This window comes from Emys orbicularis, chromosome 12 (assembly GCF_028017835.1).
Source record: "Emys orbicularis isolate rEmyOrb1 chromosome 12, rEmyOrb1.hap1, whole genome shotgun sequence".
NCBI classification, from domain to species: Eukaryota; Metazoa; Chordata; order Testudines; family Emydidae; genus Emys; species Emys orbicularis.
This window is the reverse complement of record NC_088694.1, coordinates 17305377-17323525: the sequence shown is the minus strand read 5'-3', so window position 1 is coordinate 17323525 and position 18149 is coordinate 17305377. Positions and strand designations below refer to the sequence as shown.

General features: G+C 46.1%; 1 protein-coding gene across 1 annotated transcript in view; it reads left to right on the top strand.

Moving 5' to 3' along the window:
* LOC135886937 (somatomedin-B and thrombospondin type-1 domain-containing protein-like) overlaps positions 1-18149 on the top strand; it is a 31475-nt gene that overhangs the window by 9021 nt on the left and 4305 nt on the right. Inside the window, exons 3-5 of the mRNA XM_065414713.1 lie at positions 5049-5243; positions 6268-6346; positions 8997-9173. Coding sequence (XP_065270785.1) covers positions 5049-5243; positions 6268-6346; positions 8997-9173 — 451 coding nt within the window. The remainder of the gene's footprint in view (positions 1-5048; positions 5244-6267; positions 6347-8996; positions 9174-18149) is intronic.

Genomic DNA, 18149 nt, shown 5'->3' with positions numbered 1-18149 from the left:
ATTTTTGGGTCTCGTCATTTTTCTCTGAGTTCATTTGAGAGCGTAGTGATTCTGACTTTGCCCACATAGGTGTTGTTGGGACATTTAGTGTACTGGGTAAGGTGTTGTGATAGGCATGTGTAGGACTGACGGATCTTGAAAGGCATGTTGTGGGGGGGGTGTTGCCAGAAGAACAGATGCATAATCTACAGACAAGGGCTGGTGAACTTTGAGACGCTTGCTTATGATGATCTTGCAAGGTTGGGGGCTTGTTTGAAGACCACAAGAGGGGCTTTGGGAAGGGTTTCTTTCAGGATGTGGTCCCCATTCAAAAATTCCATGATTGACAGTCAATCCTGTTTCCTCTCAGGTTTCACTCCCAGTGATGGTTAGATTGAGCAGCAGTCAGGAATAGCTGATTTTATGTATTTATTTTTTTAAAAAATCCAATAATTTGGCTGTGCAATACTTGATGTATGTAACCATGTGATTCCTTTACTGTTACCCCTGTCCTCCCTTACTCCTTGTCTCCTATTGTTTGTCAGTCACTGAGTCTTGTTCACAACCTAATCTGAAACTCTTTTGGGTTGGGGCACTGTTTTCTCTAAAGTGTTTATATAGCACCTAACATAATGGGCCCTTGAACGTGACTGGAGCCTTCAGACATTACTATAATCCAAATAATAACCCTTGTTATATAATGCTCCTTCTAGTTTCCCAGTTGTCTACTATAGAGTCTTCCAAGAAAACAAGGAATGGTAATGGCCAAATTTCTCGTGTATAAAACTAGCAGGGGAAAAAAATCTTTTCATGCATTGTAAATAAACCAAAAAGGCAATTACAATTTTCCCCCTTTGTAGATCACTTTTTTTTTGGTGTGTGTGCAAAAGCTGCCAAAATTTGCAGCAAACCACCTGTTATGAATACTGCCTATTGTGATGTATAAATAAATGATAGTATTTTGAAACAGTACCATCTAGTGTCATATTGTAGGTATAACAATGTACTAGCCACTGAATTATGTCCAAAAATACATGGTCATTTTCTGTAAAGAAATAACTTGGAGCAAAAGATATTAGTAATGGTTCATTCGTACTGGATGCAAGGAACTCAAATATATTTGATATTGAATCATATCTGTAGACTGTTTCAAATTATTTTTCCTCACTACAGATTTACTTTATCCAAGTAATATTAAAATGAAATATTTAAAGTGTGGTATTAATACCTGAAGCCAAACTTGGCTGAAAGAGCAGGTGATTTCAAAGAGGATTCACTAGAGGATTAATGTTGGCCGTTGTACAAGCCAATAAGCATTTAGGTTTTATTGCTGAGATGCTGTTCCAAAGATGCAGCAATGCACATTTATTTAGCTCATTAATGCTAATTACTGATATTGACGTATGGTTACAAAAATGAAAGGTTCAGATTTGTTTAGATTCTGGATGGTGCCACATTGGTGTGTGTATGTGGTTGTGGGTTGTTTAAATCTTTGCAAGGCGAATGGGAACCTCCCCAAACATACTGAAGACAATCTGAGCAGCAGTTTCAAACAAAGTTAATTCAGTAACTAGAGATTATCTGTGTTTTACTGGAGAAGAAACGGAGGCATTGTGACTAGTTTGAGGCTATATGGCAAGTGCCCAGTGTTGTAAGGTGTTGAACACCCTGAACTCTTCATTGATTTGAGTAGGAGATGAGACAGTTGGCACCTCTCAAGATTGGGCCCCAACTTCAAGGCAGAGCTGGGGTTGGATCTCAGGAGTTCTTCGCATTTGAGCCTAGCGTGAAGGGTCAGAGTCTGCCATCCTTATTCATTTGAAGTAGTACTTTATGCCCCAAGTGGTCATAGTGATTTCAGTGGGGGCTACTCCTGGAGTACTACTCTTGGTGAGCATGCGTCCTACAGACTCTGGCCCTAAAGTAGTAGACTGCATTGCACAGTGAATGGGACTGAAGCTGAATGGGAACATCTGGACACAGGAATGATTATCACCAGCAGAGAGAAGCAACTGTCTGAGGAGTCCAATTGAAAGCCAGGATCTGTCAATAGAACACGTGCTGTTGTAGTACAGTATGGCTTTCTACACAGCTTCTATGTAGATGTTTGTAGAAAGCTGCCTCAGAACCTGAGGACGGTGGATGGAGAGTGGAGAGGTTGATTTTAGGATTATAAAGTACTAACCTGAACTTTCTAAAATAGGAAACCGGGATGAAACTGAAATAGAGCAAACTCCCAGACAATCTGGGCAGTGAATGTCCCAGTTACTATTCTCAGTCCAGCAAGGAAGACTTGAAGTTGGAGGGAGTGATCATTCTAGCCAGGATGTGAGGTAGCATGCCTGCACATCCCAGACAGAAAAGAATTACTGCACAGAACGGCTGGCAATAGAAAGCAGCTAGGGAAGCCATCCAGAGGCCTGCCTGGAGAAGCAGAGATGCCAGAATGACCAAGGCTGAAATACTGGCTTCCTTTCCTGCTGATTCAGGTGCAGAATAGTCTGGTGTGTGTTGAATACACTGGGATGAAATAGGAGGACTGCAAGGATATTTTGGGGGGGCTGTTCATGAAACACTGTATAATACACTGATTTGCATCTGCAGGGTTTGAGTTTACATCGGGATCATCTTGGGGGGGTATTGGTGCAACAAACCGATGGTCAATCTAGCACTGATGTTGCTACTTTCCTATGTAATGGCTCAGTCCTGTAAGGTGCCGCATGTCCGTTGTCTTCAATGGGACGTGAAGGCTCATAGCATCTGTCCCTGATGGTTCTGCAAGGGGCTGATCATGTCTCTTCATGATACTGGGAGTTTAAACCTCAGAACATAATTTTGACAGGTTAGAGCCCTGTCCAGGAAGATGGGGGGCCAGGGTGGAACTGATGAGGGATTCCTTTAATGATGTTGTGTTTGCTCTGGTCTAATGATCTGCAGTGGATCCTTCTGTGAGGAATAAAATCATCATAACACATAGTGCCACTTGTTCTTGGGGCTCCTATGCTAAGTGGCAACCTCAGCAAAGAGGTCAAGCTTGAAAAGGAAGTGGTGACTGAAAATGAGGTGGGGATGAGGAATCTGATTTCAAACTATGGAGGTGCTGAAAAAATTAGCATCAGGCAAGCAAAAAAAAAAAGGGGGGGGGAGTGATCTAGGGAGCAGAGCATGGGAACTGGACTTGAGACGTGTTCTTGACTGATGTGAACTTGGCGGGGTGGGAAGAGGCAGAGAGGGAGTGGGGTGTTGGGGGAAGGGGTGGAGTGGGGATCGAGCACCTCAGGGGAAATGAGTCAGCATCTGTGGTCAGTATCATTAGCCCCATTTTACAGATGGGGAAACTGAGGCTCAGAGAGGGGGAGGTGGCTGGCTCGGGGCAGAGCCGGGAATAGAACTCAGGACTCTTGAGTCCCAATCCAGAGCCGTGTCCCATAGTGTCCTGCCTCTGAGGATCTCAAATTACTGTACAAATGTTGATGAATTTTCACCTCCCAGCAGCTCATGGGATGGGCAAGTGCACTGTTTATTGTCATCTCACTCTTACCTTGTACTCCCTGGTCTGTCCGACTGTATCTGCCTGTTGTCTTTTGTCTTAGATGGTAAGCTCTTTGGATAGGCACCATCTCCTTGTGTGTTTCTACAGCACTTAGCAAGCTTTCAGCCCTGATTGGGGTCAGTAGGTGCTATTACAGTACAAATAAATGATTATAATAATATTTATTCCTATCTCAGATGAGGAAACTGAAGCACAGAGATATGCAATGACTTGCCCAAGGTCACATGGGGAAATCTGTGGCAGAGCCAGCCAGGGATAGGAAACCAGTTCTCCCAACACTCAGTCCTATGCTCTAATCACTCAACAAAAAACTATGTCCGATACCCTGATGGCCTTTTTTTTTTTTTTTTTTTAATGTTCCCCCTGCTGCTTAGTCCTGTAACTATTTCAGCTTGTGGTTCCCAGGTAGCCTATGGCAGTGGTTCTCAACCAAGAGTCCGGGGCCCCCCTGGGGGGCTGCAAGCATGTTTCAGGAGGGTCTGCCACGCAGGGCCTGCATTAGACTCACTGGGGCCCAGGGCAGAAAGTTGGAGCCCCACTGCATGGAGCTGAAGCCCGGGGCCCTGAGCCCCACCACCTGGGGCGGAAGCCAAAGCCTGAGCAATATAGCTTTGTGGGGGACCCTGTGGCATGGGGCCACAGGCAATTGCCATGCTTGGTACCCCCTAATGCCAGCCCTGGCTTTTATATGCAGAAAAACAGTTGGTGTGGCACAGATGGGCCATGGACTTTTTATAGCATGTTGGGGAGGGGGGGGACCCTCAGCAAGAAAAAGGATGAGAACCCCTGGCCTATGGGCCAGTTTAAGGACCATGCACTCATTCAGTCGTGATAGGACCAATGCCCCAGAGTTCTGTTCTAGTCCAAAGTTCGCTTGATGCCTGAATGAAACTGCCACCCAGGTGGATGAGAGGCCCTGGGGAAGATGGAACCCTTGGTGGTTCTGCGTAAATATTTCCCGAATTAGCAGTAACAGAGGCAGCAAAAAATCATAAACAAGCACTGAATAAACCCAGAAATGCTGCTATTTCTAAATATTATTGTAATGCTTGTGTTACTAGAACAAGGCCCAATGACTCCATTCCCGGGACAGACTTCTCTACCATGTTTGCTTTGGTGACTGAAAGGAGGGGTCTTTACCCAGAATAGTATTTTAGATTTCAAATTTAGCTCTTTTTTTTGGTACAGGCTACTTGGCCATTTAAAAAAAAAAAAAAATAGGCATAATCGTTTTACAGCAGTGCTTCCTTGCTGCAGTGTAGCTACATGGGTGCAACACCCCCTAACACAGACCAGCCTGCGTTGAAACTTCCTCCAGAGTCAAGTACTTTCCTGCGATGAGAGCATGGGGCCTTCCACTGAAACTGTTGGGAAGTGCTCTGTGTGACCGAATATGGCAGGCAGTCTCGGTTGGCTGCAAACTCAGCATCCCGCAGCTTTAGTCAGGGGAAGATTCCTGAGAAATCGCGTGAATGATTTCTGCAGCCTACATTGTTGTTTCTCACCCCACTCCCAGAGGTCTCCTGTGCTGTATCCGAGTGGAGTGACTGGAGTGGCTGTGCAGAGCCTTGCCAGGCAACATATCGAGTTCGGAGGAGACACGTCGTGCAGGAGCCTAGAAATGGAGGCGAGGCGTGTCCTCCTCTGGAGGAGAAGGCTGGCTGTGTGGAGTATTGGAACCAGGAAGGAGCTGAGTGCAAACAGTCCCTTAGTAAGTGCATTGAAAACGCAACTTCTTGGGCACATGGCTGAGTCCTGGGCTGAAGAGGGCTTGCTTGAATCTAGGGGTCTGGCCACTAAACCTTCTTTACAGTGTTTGTTGGCTGGAGTTATTTGCAGATAAAGCCTTTGGGCCCAATTCTGCTCTGTTACACCAGTCTGAATTTGGAGTTGCTCCATTGAAGTCAGTGGAGTTACTCTGGATTTACACCAGCGTTACTGAGAACTGAATTTAACCTTTTGTATGGGGTTCGTGGGCATCCTTTCTGGGACATTTATTTGAATTTGTACATGCTGTTTACATAATCTGGTACGTTTCAAAAGTAAAACACCAGGAGTCTGATTCTGATCTCACTTAGGAGTGTAAATCTGGAGTAATTCTTGTGAAGTCAGTTGAGGAAAATTCTTGTAAGTAGGAGGGAAAATTTGGCCTTAGGAGGTCCTGAGCAGTATCTTTATAAATCAGCTGCAAAAGTCATGGAGGAATGGCACCCATCAGAGGCAAGATATCACCTTTCCCCACCCAGTTTCTCTTGCGTGCCATTTTCTGATGTAAATGTGGAGTAAAGGCTGATTTGATCTTGAATACATTGACTTTCTACGGGTGTAACTCCACTGACTACTTCTGATTTTTTTTGCTGATGTCTCTGGGACCGGAGTTTGGCTTTGGCTTCTTTACTAGTGTGGATTTAATAGTTCAGGTTTATTTTAAATCAGCTTTCTCAAACCTGCTGAGTTGCTATTAAATTAACAGTGATTTTGTTCTCCGTTGGTTGGCACTGCTCTGATAAGCAGCCTCCATCTCTCAGACAGTAAAAGGGGATGAATATAAATTTATCTCCAATCAAATGCTGGATATTCACTGATAATATGGAATTGTCTTTGGCAGGAAATCAAAGTAAAAATTATGTGCCGTTAAAGACCATCAAAGCCCCAATCTTTATTGTTTGACAGGCACAAGTGGCCTCAGTGGAGTAATGTCACTTACCATGTGTGCTATTTCTCTTTGTGCACAGTTCCAGCATTAATAACCACAGGAGGTTATGGGAAAGCAAGGAAAAAGAGAGCTGCGTCCAGCAAAAATGAAAGATCAGGGTAAGTAGGGGGCTGAGTGCTGCAGTGTAATCACACTTCACACACCTTTTCTCATCGGCTTCAGCGTGTGCAGGATTGCACCCAGGGTCTGCTCTTATCAGAGCAAATGTTCAACAGGATGGAGACTTCTAGACTCTGTCTACACAGCATGTTAAGCCTGGGCTCTGACTCAGGTTTGAGCCCAACCCCCCATTCTGTCCACATACAAATCAGGACCCGAGTCCTATGACCTGGCTAGAGGGGTGGGTCAAAACCCAAGTTCCTCTGTGACATTTTGCAATGTGGCCACAGGGTCAAACCGAAGACCCAAGTCAGAAGGTCTGGGTAGTGCAGTATGGATTCATTAGCATGCTTGCAAGACCCAAGTTCAGTAAGTGTGAACCCAGGTTTACAATTTAGTGTGGATGCTAAAGTGCAGGTTTGGAAACACTGAATCTACAAGTCCAGGTCCCACAAACCCTTAAAGCCTGATTCCAGTGTGGCACCGACTTCACAGAATAAAGGGCTTGACTCTCTGCTTGGGGACATCAGGGTAAACCAGGAGTAACTCCACTGAGGTCAGCGGGACTCCACGGATGTAAAGTTGGCGTGATGGGGAGAGCAGAGTTGTAGTTGTTTAATATTGTTGCTATTTAGAATTCCATAAGCAAAGAGCAGTCATTTCAGCCTGTTCCCTTGACCTACTTCTCTCTGGGTCCAGTGCCCTTTTCTCCCATCATCATGTGATGGGCTTGCTGGCAGGGTAGCTCTCAGTCTCGCTGTGCTCTTTGCTGTTTGTTTTACCATGAATAGATTTCCAGCATAGACCATGGCCTAAATAGTCAGAAAAATGTGCGTGTATGTACTGTTACTGTCATGGTACTTAGAATAAATCAATCACTGACGTAGGAACTTCTTATCTCAACTGTATAGGCCCTTGATGCCTATTAATTACTGTCAAAGAGGAGTGCATTTATGGACCCCGTGTTTTTTTTCCTGTGTATGTTATGTTTTTGTTACTTGTTTACAGTTGATCTTCAGCTTTATAATAGGGATAGCCATTTACACTCCCCTCTTGGGCTACAGTGTGAACCATAGTTATCCTCCGCATTAAAGGGAAAGCGTGGACTGTGGAGACTCCAGCTCCAGCACGCTGGGAGCTGTTGTCTCTGTGGGCAGCACCTCTGTATTAAATGTGAAGCCAGGTGCAGCTGGCTCCATTTTATGCAAATTAGCTTTGCCATTTGGGATCCTGGTAAATTGCCCTATTGGGTACCAGCAGAGCAGAGTCTGGGCATCCTTGCTGTGTAGGAGGCAGTTTATTGTACTGGTTGGCTTGATTGCATCAAGAGCTGGAGGGAGATCTGGGTGATGTGCTTGGCTCCCTTAAGCTCCTGCTGCACGTTTTCCCCCCGATGTCACTGTTACACAGTGCAGGTACTGGCAAGCATCAAGGTTCTGCATGTGGCTCTCATGTGCACTCTAAATCCTGTGAGAGACAGATGTGCGAGTGCTGATCAGTCGCCAGGCCGGGGTTCTCGACATAGCCACGAATTTGGCAAACGTTCCTCCTTTATGCTCACCTTAAAGAACTAGGATCTGTGAGGTGCTGACTTTGGCCTTGCTTCTCGTCCCTGTAGGGGCTGCTTTTGCTATTGCAGGTCCATGTAGCAGATCACGAAGAAGGATTGCTGCCTGTTTTCTTGTCTCCTGCCTTACTCCGTTTTGCAGGCTGGTGATTCTCTGTGGCATCTTATTTCACGCTCCTGTGGAGGGGTTTTCTTTGTTGTCACCTGCCATTCTGTAAGTGTCACAGGGAGGATATTGGTACCTCTTTGACACCATATGGCAGCTGTGCATTTGCTGGTTCCGCACCCTTGCATGCGCGCACACACGTTTCCATAATGTGCATACAGCCATCACCCTCATTTAAACGTCTGCAGGGAAAGAGCTTCTGCTTGTGCAAAACCCCATTCTGTGATATATTTGCGCACAGTTACCGCCACCTCCTCAAACTTCCATTCTCCTCACTGAACAAGGCCGGTTCTTAGCCTTTCCTCTAAGGTTTGGTTAAAAACACCAGTACAGCGTGATCTGAGCATGGCATAAATAGAGTTCTAAGTCTCACTGTTAGCCTGATAATCCTCCTCAAAAAGATGGCCGCTTCACCCCACTTCAAAGCAAGTACATTGCCATAGAAAGACCTCCAATTACTTGAGACTTGGGTGCTGTTACGAATTATTCTACAAGACATGTCTTAGTCTCCTATGAAGAATTACCATAAATAATCAAAACTAAGCACTGGGGGCCAGTACGGTCCCGGGAACAAGGCACCAGATTAGGAGTCCGCAGACCTGGGCTCTATTCCTGGAGCTATCATTTACTTGCTGTGTGTACCTCTTTTTCCCTACTTGTAAAAGGGGCATCAGCGATATTTACCTTCCTTTGAGAAGCACTTTGGTATCTGTGGTTTGAAAGCACCATGTTAGAGCTGAGTGTTGCTATTCAATCTAACCTGTCAGAATAAATGCACACAGTGTGTTTTGTGATGCACTTCCCCTTTTTTTAAAAAAAATGATCTTTGTTCACCCAGTCTGCTCTGGGTCGCTCGGTCACTGGTAGGTCTGTAACACAGCTGTTCAGCTAACTGAGACTGTCGTTTCTGCTGCAGGTATTGTGTCGAATTCCAGATCACAGCCATCACTGAAGGCTGTTTGCAGGGGAGCAGTTCCTATACTCAGTGGATGCGATATCTCAGCGAGGGGCACACAGTCTGCGTGGAGTGCCAGTACCCGGCCCTGGATTCCAGGAGTCTGCATTGCTACGGGGATGGCAGTGGAAGCAAAAAGTAAGAGCCCTGAATCCTGCCTTGTTAGTGTCTTTTCACATTGGATTTTTATATTCCTCCCCTTTGAGCTACTTGGAGAGTTTAATAATACCCTCTGCTCACCTCTCACTTTACATTTTCAGAGCCCTGTACATATATTAAGTAATCCTCACTGCACACTAGGTGTTAGGTAGGTGATATTATAATCATTATTTGACAGAGAGACTGAGATGAATGGTCTTGGCCAAGGTTTCATGGTAAGCCAGTGGCGGAGCCAGGATGGGAACACAGGACCTCCTGTGATTAGTCCGCTAAATCTCACTGCCTCCTAATTTAAGTAGCACAGTCATGATTTTTTTAAAGGCTCTCCTGTCGTCTGACCAACGTCCCGTGGCCAGCAAATAAAACCAAATCTGTTTGCAGGCTGGCACTGGTTCTAAGAGCCATTTACTTCACTCGAGTGGACCTGTGGCTCATCTAGATCTGTATCGTGTTTCCAAAAGTGACCCTAACTGGGTGGTTCAGAATAGTGTGTTTCTCCCTGACCCCAGGCACTGTAAGCTCTGGTGCTGGGAACTGGTAGCCAGTGTAACTGGAGATCAAAACAAATCTTTGCATTATCGCACCTTTCACCCAGGAATCTCAAATTGCTTCTGCAAGCATTACTCGCACTGTACAGATAGGCCAAAGGAGAGGAGGAAGGACTTGCCTGTGGCCACACAGCAAGTCAGTGGAGGAATAGAGTCCTGATTTGCCAGTGCCCTGCTATAGCCACTAGGCACCACTGCCCCTCCACTTTTCTCTCACACGGTTCCCTTCCTAGTTACATCTGTGTAACAGGTGGAATTTAATTTTGTTTTTAACATATTTAAAAACCCACTGTGGAACTGCAGGGCAATCCAGCACTGGAAATGACGGCGTGGCAGGGCTGTGGGTGTTTTGCTTGTAGCTCACTTTAATATTGAAATGAATAGCTCTGTTTTTAAATACTGACCATAAACAAGGATTATGAGGCTTGAAAACATGCTATATATTACACACCCACTACCGCAGCCAGTAATAGCCTTTTTAGGTAGAGGCTGCCCATGGCTTTTAATGAGAACAAGTCACGTTAGATTCTTTTCCTCCCACTCTTCCCCCTGCTTGTTAAGTATGAAAGTTGCAAAGATCTTTAGATAAAGAGCAGCGAACCCAACTGATGTGGTCAGCGGAGGCTAAAAAGTGTAAAAAATTATTTTGTTGGAAATCCTGGAGCCAAAAAAGAGCATCGGAGTAGGTGAAACGAAAAATATCTGCATCCCACAGTTTCCTTCCCAGGGGTGTGGAAAGAGACCTTCCCTCATTTACCAAGCTGTCTGGTGAATAATATCATCTACATTCATAGCTTTATAGAACTGAGTGAATTTTTTTTGAACAAACAGTTTATTCATGGAAAAATGCAGGTTTGGGTCGACTGGAACTATTTGCACATTTGGGTCAAACTCAGTGAAGAGTTTTGCTTGGGGGGGAAAAAAAAATTCCAAAAAGCTAAAATGTTTCAATACTTTTGAAATGAAACATTTTGACTCTTCAAACTACTTTTTGCTTAGAAATTTAGCTTGTGAGTGTTTTTATTTAATAATTAATAATAATAATAAAAAAGCCACCTGAAAACAAAAGAAGCAAAACCAACAAACCCTAAAAGTCATTTTGGGTTGAACTAAATGTTTTGTTTGACGCAAAACAAATTTTTTGTTTAACTGACTTTTTTTGGGAAGATGGTCATTCACTCAGCTCTAACACTTTAGTGTATAGGGCAAGAAAAACGACATTGTCTCTGTTAAAAATAGTAATCTCTGATGGCAACCTGGAGAACTGGCGAGCTTAGGGGAGTGTTAACGGAATATGGAGTGAATTCTAGCCCCATTGAAGCCAGTGGGAGTGTGGCTGTTGACTTGAATGGAGTCAAGATTTCACCCATGGTGCCTTTCATCTCTAAGGAGCTGGTTTGAATCCTTTCTAGTTCAGCAGAGATGGAATTTGTTCCCATCTGTTTGCTGTATACTGGTGTATGTGAGATGAGTTGCTGAGCTAATCCATTTCCAGGTGCATGAGAAACTGGGAAGTGAAACAGATTATAAAACATAGTGAACTTGACCAGTCTAGCTTCCAAGCTGAATCAAATAAGTCTCATGGGAATTGGCACCAGTTGGCCGTCTTATCAAGGAGACCAAGGGTTGAATGAGGTTTGGACAGTGAATGCCCCTTGCAGTACTAGAGATGGTCCTTCCAGATAGGGCTGGGGCCAGGTGGGGGAAGCTTACACTGCTGCTGCTTATGTCACATCTGTTTTGAGGACTTTATTTTGACCCAATATAGCTCTCAGTGAGGTGTCCGTGCCTAATGTTGTTATCTTGGGAGCCTACCTTCTACTGCCCTGGTTCATGAAGCTCTACTCTGATGTGAGAGCACCTGGCAGAAGAAAGCTTAATTAGCAGTTCCAGGCTGGTGGTGGAGTGTGCAGTTGGCCGACTGAAGGCAAGATGGTGCAGCCTACAAATCCATTGGGACGTCAGTGTGTATAATGCCATTCCTGTTGTTGGGGGGGCTATGCACTGCAGAGTTATGATGAAGAGACTAGTGAATAGGAAGCCCTGTAGAGATGACAAAAAATTAAAATGAATTCACCTTTAATAATCTAAAGGCAAGGCACCGCTCTAGCCCTTAACACGGCAAACCTTCTGTGATGGAATCCTAACGGGTTGATTACCCTAATAAATTAAAATCCCTGAGTGATTGGAATAATCCCAGCCTTGGCAGACATCTTGTTTCCATTCATTTCATTCCTCGACTCCCCACCACCTCAATCCTTTCATCTCCCCCTGCTGTTTGAAAGCAAAGAGAATTCCCAACAAGTTTCTGAGCCATTTTAGCTTTTACTTCAGGGTAAGAGATTTTGTTGGTTCTTTTGTTCCTTTCAACTGGATTTGTGGCCTTAAATTCCTGAGGGGGTAATGGGGCTTGGATCTCTTCTGGAGTGGTGGGAAGTATTTTTATGATTCACACATTTAGATGATAGCTCTCCCTAAAGCTACCACAAAATGTTGTGCAAGTTGTGGGGGCCAGTTGTATTGATTTCTCTAATTGCTGTCCTATGTGCGGTTCAAAGTATTTGTTGGTGGAGCTGAGCCATGTTTGGAATGTCTTATATGGGCATGTCTTATGCACAGCGCTGGTGCATGATGCTCCCTTTTCACTTCCTTCCAGAAATAGGCTTTAAGGACTGGCCAAGTGGGATGGAGGCAGGGAAGGCATGTGAGTGGGGGGGCATATGAAGCTGGTCAGCCATGATCTCTGAGAAGGAAGAGGAGCAGGTGGGATGGGAGAAACGTGTGTGTCGGAGGGCATTGCCTCTCCAGTAGAGTAGCTAGACATATCAGAGTATTGACTGAGTTTTGAAACATTTTAGGGGAGCTCTTGTCCTGCTAAACTCCTCAGGCCAGAATCTGTGAGCCCTGGTAAAGAGGCTGAAGCTGGCAGGGGCTGGGATACAGCTTTGAGCACTTGGCCAGGTCTACGTAGAACTTTCATGCTATACATCCAACCTCCCTTCCCCACAAAGTACCCTGGTTTCAATCTTTAGCCTATGTAACCGTTCCAGTTATGCTAATAGGATAAATTGATCTATCTGCCTCTCCTAGAGGGGAGTCACTGCAGCTCCTGGCTGAGGCACTGCGAGGGAAGCATGTACAGCTGGTGCCTGGATCACACCCATCCCATCTCCACACTTCAGTCTTCTAGCGCTGTCGGTTTGACAGCTGGCACCAGCGTTTAATTCACTACTGGTTCCCAGAATGATTGTCGGGAAGTAAAACTTCAGAGAGAGTTTAAAATTAAACTCCGCAGCGGTGTTGTACTTTTGAATATTTTCTGTCTCTCTCTCAGCCTAGTCTGGCGCAATTCAAGCATTTGAGTAGCTAGTGCAGACTAACGGGAGATTCTGAAGGCTGCCTATGTAACCCGTTAGCGAGTGGTTCCTTCTCAGTGCGTGACCTGCAGAGAATGTGAATCTGTTACAGTCACAGCTAGGGAGCCTTGGGTCTTTGGCTCAAGATGTAGCAGCTCCTGCTTGTAGCTCTGGAGGTCTCCAGTGTGATGGCCAAGTAGCAGCCGTCACATAAGTGGGGACACCTGGGATGCTCCAAGGAGTTTGATTGGCCTCTGTCATAACTATAAAGGGAAGGGTGACAGCTCTCCTGTGTACAGTGCTATGGAATCCCTCCTAGCCAGAGACTCCAAATCCTTTTACCTGTAAAGGGTTAAGAAGCTCGGGTAACCTGGCTGACACCTGACCCCAAGGACCAATAAGGGGACAAGATACTTTCAAATCTTGGGGGGGGGGGAAAGGCTTTTGTGTGTGTCCTTTGTTTAAGGGGTTGTTCGCTCTTGGGACTGAGAGGGACCAGACATCAATCCAGGTTCTCCCCATCTTTCTAAACAAGTCTCTCTTATTTCAAAATTGTAAGTAAAAGCCAGGCAAGGCGTCTTAGATTTACTTTTTCTCAACTTGTAAATGTACCTTTTACCAGAGTGCTTATCTTGTTTGCTATACTTTGAACCTAAGACAGAGGGGATTCCTCTGAGCTCTTTAAGTTTGATTACCCTGTAAAGTTATTTTCCATACTGATTTTGCAGAGATGATTTTTACCTTTTGCTTTAATTAAAAGCCTTCTTTTTAAAAACCTGATTGATTTCTCCTTGTTTTAAGATCCAAAGGGGGTTTGGATCTGTATTCACCAGGAGTTGGTGAAAGGAAGGAGGGGGGAAGGGTCAATTTCTCCTTGTTTAGAATCCAAGGAGTTTGGATCTGTATTCACCAGGGAATTGGTGAAAGGTTTCTCAAGGCTTCCCAGGGAGGGAATTCTTAAGATGGTGGCAGCGGACCAGAACTAAGCTGGTAGTTAAGCTTAGAAGTCTTCATGCAGGCCCCTACATTTGTACCCTAAAGTTCAAAGTGGGGATACAGCCTTGACATGGTGGCACAGCGGTGGGATCGTTTTAAACCCAAAAGCCAGTAAGAGATTTTTTTTTCCTTCTAGCTGCTTGGAGAGCAGAGCTGAAGGTAGATGCATATCTTATCTCTCCTTGCCTGAAGGCAGAGGTGTTAAGTTTTTTTAACAAGGTCCTTTGTTAAGAGAACGGTTCAATAAGTGAGCAAACTTTGATCTGGTAAAGGTAATTTACAATCTGAATTGTTTTTTTTCTTTTTACATCCTCGGAAGTAGCTAGTTAGAAAGTCTCTGTTAACTCAGCAGCACTCAGCAGGAGCCTGAGCTAAATACATCCCAGTTTCAGTCAACTGCAGAGGGTGTGACCCAGCACAAGAAAACAGGAAAATGACTACCAAAGAAGCAGCTAACAAAATAGAACTGGCCAAACTAGAAGCAGAAGAAAATGAAAGAAAACATCAAAGACTGCTTCAAATTAAAAAACTTGAAGAGGAGGCCCATGAAAGAGAGGAAAAAGCCAAAGAGGAGGCTCACAAGAGAGAGATGGAGCTGGAAAAAGCCAAACATGACAGAGAAGAGAAAGCCAAACAGGAGGCCCATAAAAGAGAGATGGAGCTGAAAGAAAAAGAGATGGAACTGGAAGCAGCAAGGACTAGGCAGGGTGCATCAGACCATCCTAACAACTCCTCTCCAGGTACCACTTCCCATCCCAGGAAATTCCCCACCTACAAGGCAGGCGATGATACTGAGGCCTTCTTAGAAAATTTTGAAAGGGCCTGCCTTGGATACGACATCCCTCCAACCCAGTACATGGTAAAGCTGAGGCCGCAGCTCAGTGGACCCTTAGCAGAGGTGGCGGCTGAAATGCCTAAGGAACACATGAACAGTTATGAACTTTTTAAAAACAAGGCCAGAATCAGAATGGGGCTAACACCTGAGCATGCCCGTCGGCGGTTCAGAGCCCTAAGGTGGAAACCTGATGTGTCATTTACCCGACATGCCTACCACATTGGGAAAAATTGGGATGCCTGGATATCAGGAGCAAATGTTAAATCTACGGAAGAGTTGCCCTTCCTATTGCAAATGGAGCAGTTTTTAGAGGGTGTTCCTGAGGAAATAGAAAGGTACATCCTAGATGGGAAGCCCAAAACTGTAACCGAGGCGGGGGAGATTGGAGCCAAATGGGTGGAGGTGACAGAAAAGAAAAAAGCTAGTAGCAGTTGGAGCGAATATCAGAAGGGGCAAACCAAAACAAAACCTTATCACCGGGGACAACCCAAGGCCCCACCCACATCCCAAGGGAAACCCCAGACGCCTTCTCACCCCACCACACCAGTCTCCATCAACCAACATCGCCCCAGTGATACCTTAGCAGGGCGATGTTTTAAATGTAATGAACTGGGGCATATAAAGGCTCACTGCCCCAAGAACCCCAACCGATTACAGTTCATTACACCCCAATCACACCAAAGAACCCCAGACCCAGATGCCTCTCTCATACCCTCGGAGCGAAGGGAAACCTTGAGAGTGGGCGGAAAGAAGGTTATCGCTTGGAGGGACACTGGGGCACAAGTGTCAACTATCCACCAATCCCTAGTGGACCCCAAACTCATCAACCCTGAGGCTACAGTGACAATTCAACCCTTCGTGTCACAGTCTGTAACCTTGCCTACAGCCCAGTTGCATGTCCAGTACAAGGGCTGGTCAGGAATGTGGACTTTTGCAGTCTATGACAATTATCCCATTCCCATGCTGCTGGGGGAAGACTTGGCCAACCACGTGAAGCTAGCCAAGAGGGTGGGAATAGTCACCCGCAGCCAGGCTAAGCAAGCTTTCACCCCCATCCCTGTTCCTGGGCCGTCCACCAGGGCCCCGTCTGTGTTACCGGAGACCCAAACACAGGTGGTGGAACCGGATCCCCTGCCAACGACTGCAACAGCCGTAGTGGATCCAATCCCAGAGGCCCAGCCAAAGCCAGTCCCAGAACCGGAACTGGCAACGCAACCAGCACCAGAACCATTGCCAGCACTGAGTCCAGCGCTTGCAAACCCGTCTACAACTCAAATGCCAGAGGGCACCAGCGAGCCTAAACTGGCGGAAGCAGCAGATAACCCTACCCAAGAGGCTCAGCCAGAGCCTGAAATACCACATAGTGCACCAGCGGACAGCGGTTCACAGTCAATGGAAAAAGCCCCAGCACCTGCATCGCTTCCAGAGGGACCAAGCCCCAGTCCACAGTCCAAGGAGGAACTGATGTCTCCAGCATCAAGGGAACAGTTCCAGGCCGAGCAGGAAGCAGATGACAGCCTTCAAAAAGCTTGGGCGGCGGCACGGAGCACCCCACCGCCTCTCAGCTCTTCTAACCGATCCCGGTTTGTTGTAGAAAAAGGACTTTTATACAAGGAGACTCTTTCTGGTGGGCACCAGGAAGACTGGCATCCTCAAAGACAGCTGGTAGTTCCCACTAAGTATCGGGTAAAACTCTTGAGCTTAGCCCATGATCATCCCAGTGGCCATTCTGGGGTGAACAGAACCAAAGACCGGTTGGGGAAGTCCTTCCACTGGGAGGGAATGGGCAAGGACGTTGCTAATTATGTCCGGTCTTGTGAGGTGTGCCAACGAGTGGGAAAGCCCCAAGACCAGGTTAAAGCCCCTCTCCAGCCACTACCCATAATTGAGGTCCCATTTCAGCGAGTAGCTGTGGATATTCTGGGTCCTTTCCCAAAGAAGACACCCAGAGGAAAGCAGTACGTACTGACTTTCATGGATTTTGCTACCCGATGGCCGGAAGCTGTACCCTTAAGCAACACCAAGGCTAAAAGTGTGTGCCAGGCATTAGCAGACATTTTTGCCAGGGTAGGTTGGCCCTCCGACATCCTTACAGATTCGGGAACTAATTTCCTGGCAGGGAACATGAAAAACCTGTGGGAAGCTCATGGGGTGAATCACTTGGTTGCCACCCCTCATCACCATCAAACCAATGGTCTGGTGGAGAGGTTTAATGGAACTTTGGGGGCCATGATACGTAAATTCGTAAATGAACACTCCAATGATTGGGACCTAGTGTTGCAGCAGTTGCTTTTTGCCTACAGGGCTGTACCACATCCCAGTTTAGGGTTTTCACCATTTGAACTTGTGTATGGCCGCGAGGTTAAGGGGCCATTACAGTTGGTGAAGCAGCAATGGGAGGGGTTTACGCCTTCTCCAGGAACTAACATTCTAGACTTTGTAAGCAACCTACAAAACACCCTCCGACACTCTTTAGCCCTTGCTAAAGAAAACCTAAAGGATGCTCAGGAAGAGCAAAAGGCCTGGTATGATAAACATTCCAAAGAACGGTCCTTCAAAGTAGGAGACCAAGTCATGGTCTTAAAGGCGCTCCAGGCCCATAAAATGGAAGCGTCGTGGGAAGGACCATTCACGGTACAGGAGCGCCTAGGAGCTGTTAACTATCTCATAGCCTCCCCCACCTCCAACATAAAGCCTAAGGTATACCATGTTAATTCTCTTAAGCCCTTTTATTCTAGAGAATTAAACGTTTGCCAGTTTACAGCCCAGGAAACTGATGATGCGGAGTGGCCTGCAGGTGTCTACTATGAAGGAAAAAGGAATGGTGGCGTGGAAGAGGTGAACCTCTCCACGACCCTGGGACGTCTGCAGCGACAGCAGATAAAGGAGCTGTGCACAAGCTTTGCACCGATTTTCTCAGCCACTCCAGGACGGACCGAACGGGCATACCACTCCATTGACACAGGTAATGCTCACCCAATTAGAACCCCACCCTACCGGGAGTCACCTCATGCCCAAGCGGCTATACAAAGGGAGATCCAGGACATGCTACAGATGGGTATAATCCGCCCCTCTACCAGTGCATGGGCATCTCCAGTGGTTCTAGTTCCCAAACCAGATGGGGAAATACGCTTTTGCGTGGACTACCGTAAGCTAAATGCTGTAACTCGTCCTGACAACTATCCAATGCCACGCACAGATGAGCTATTGGAAAAATTGG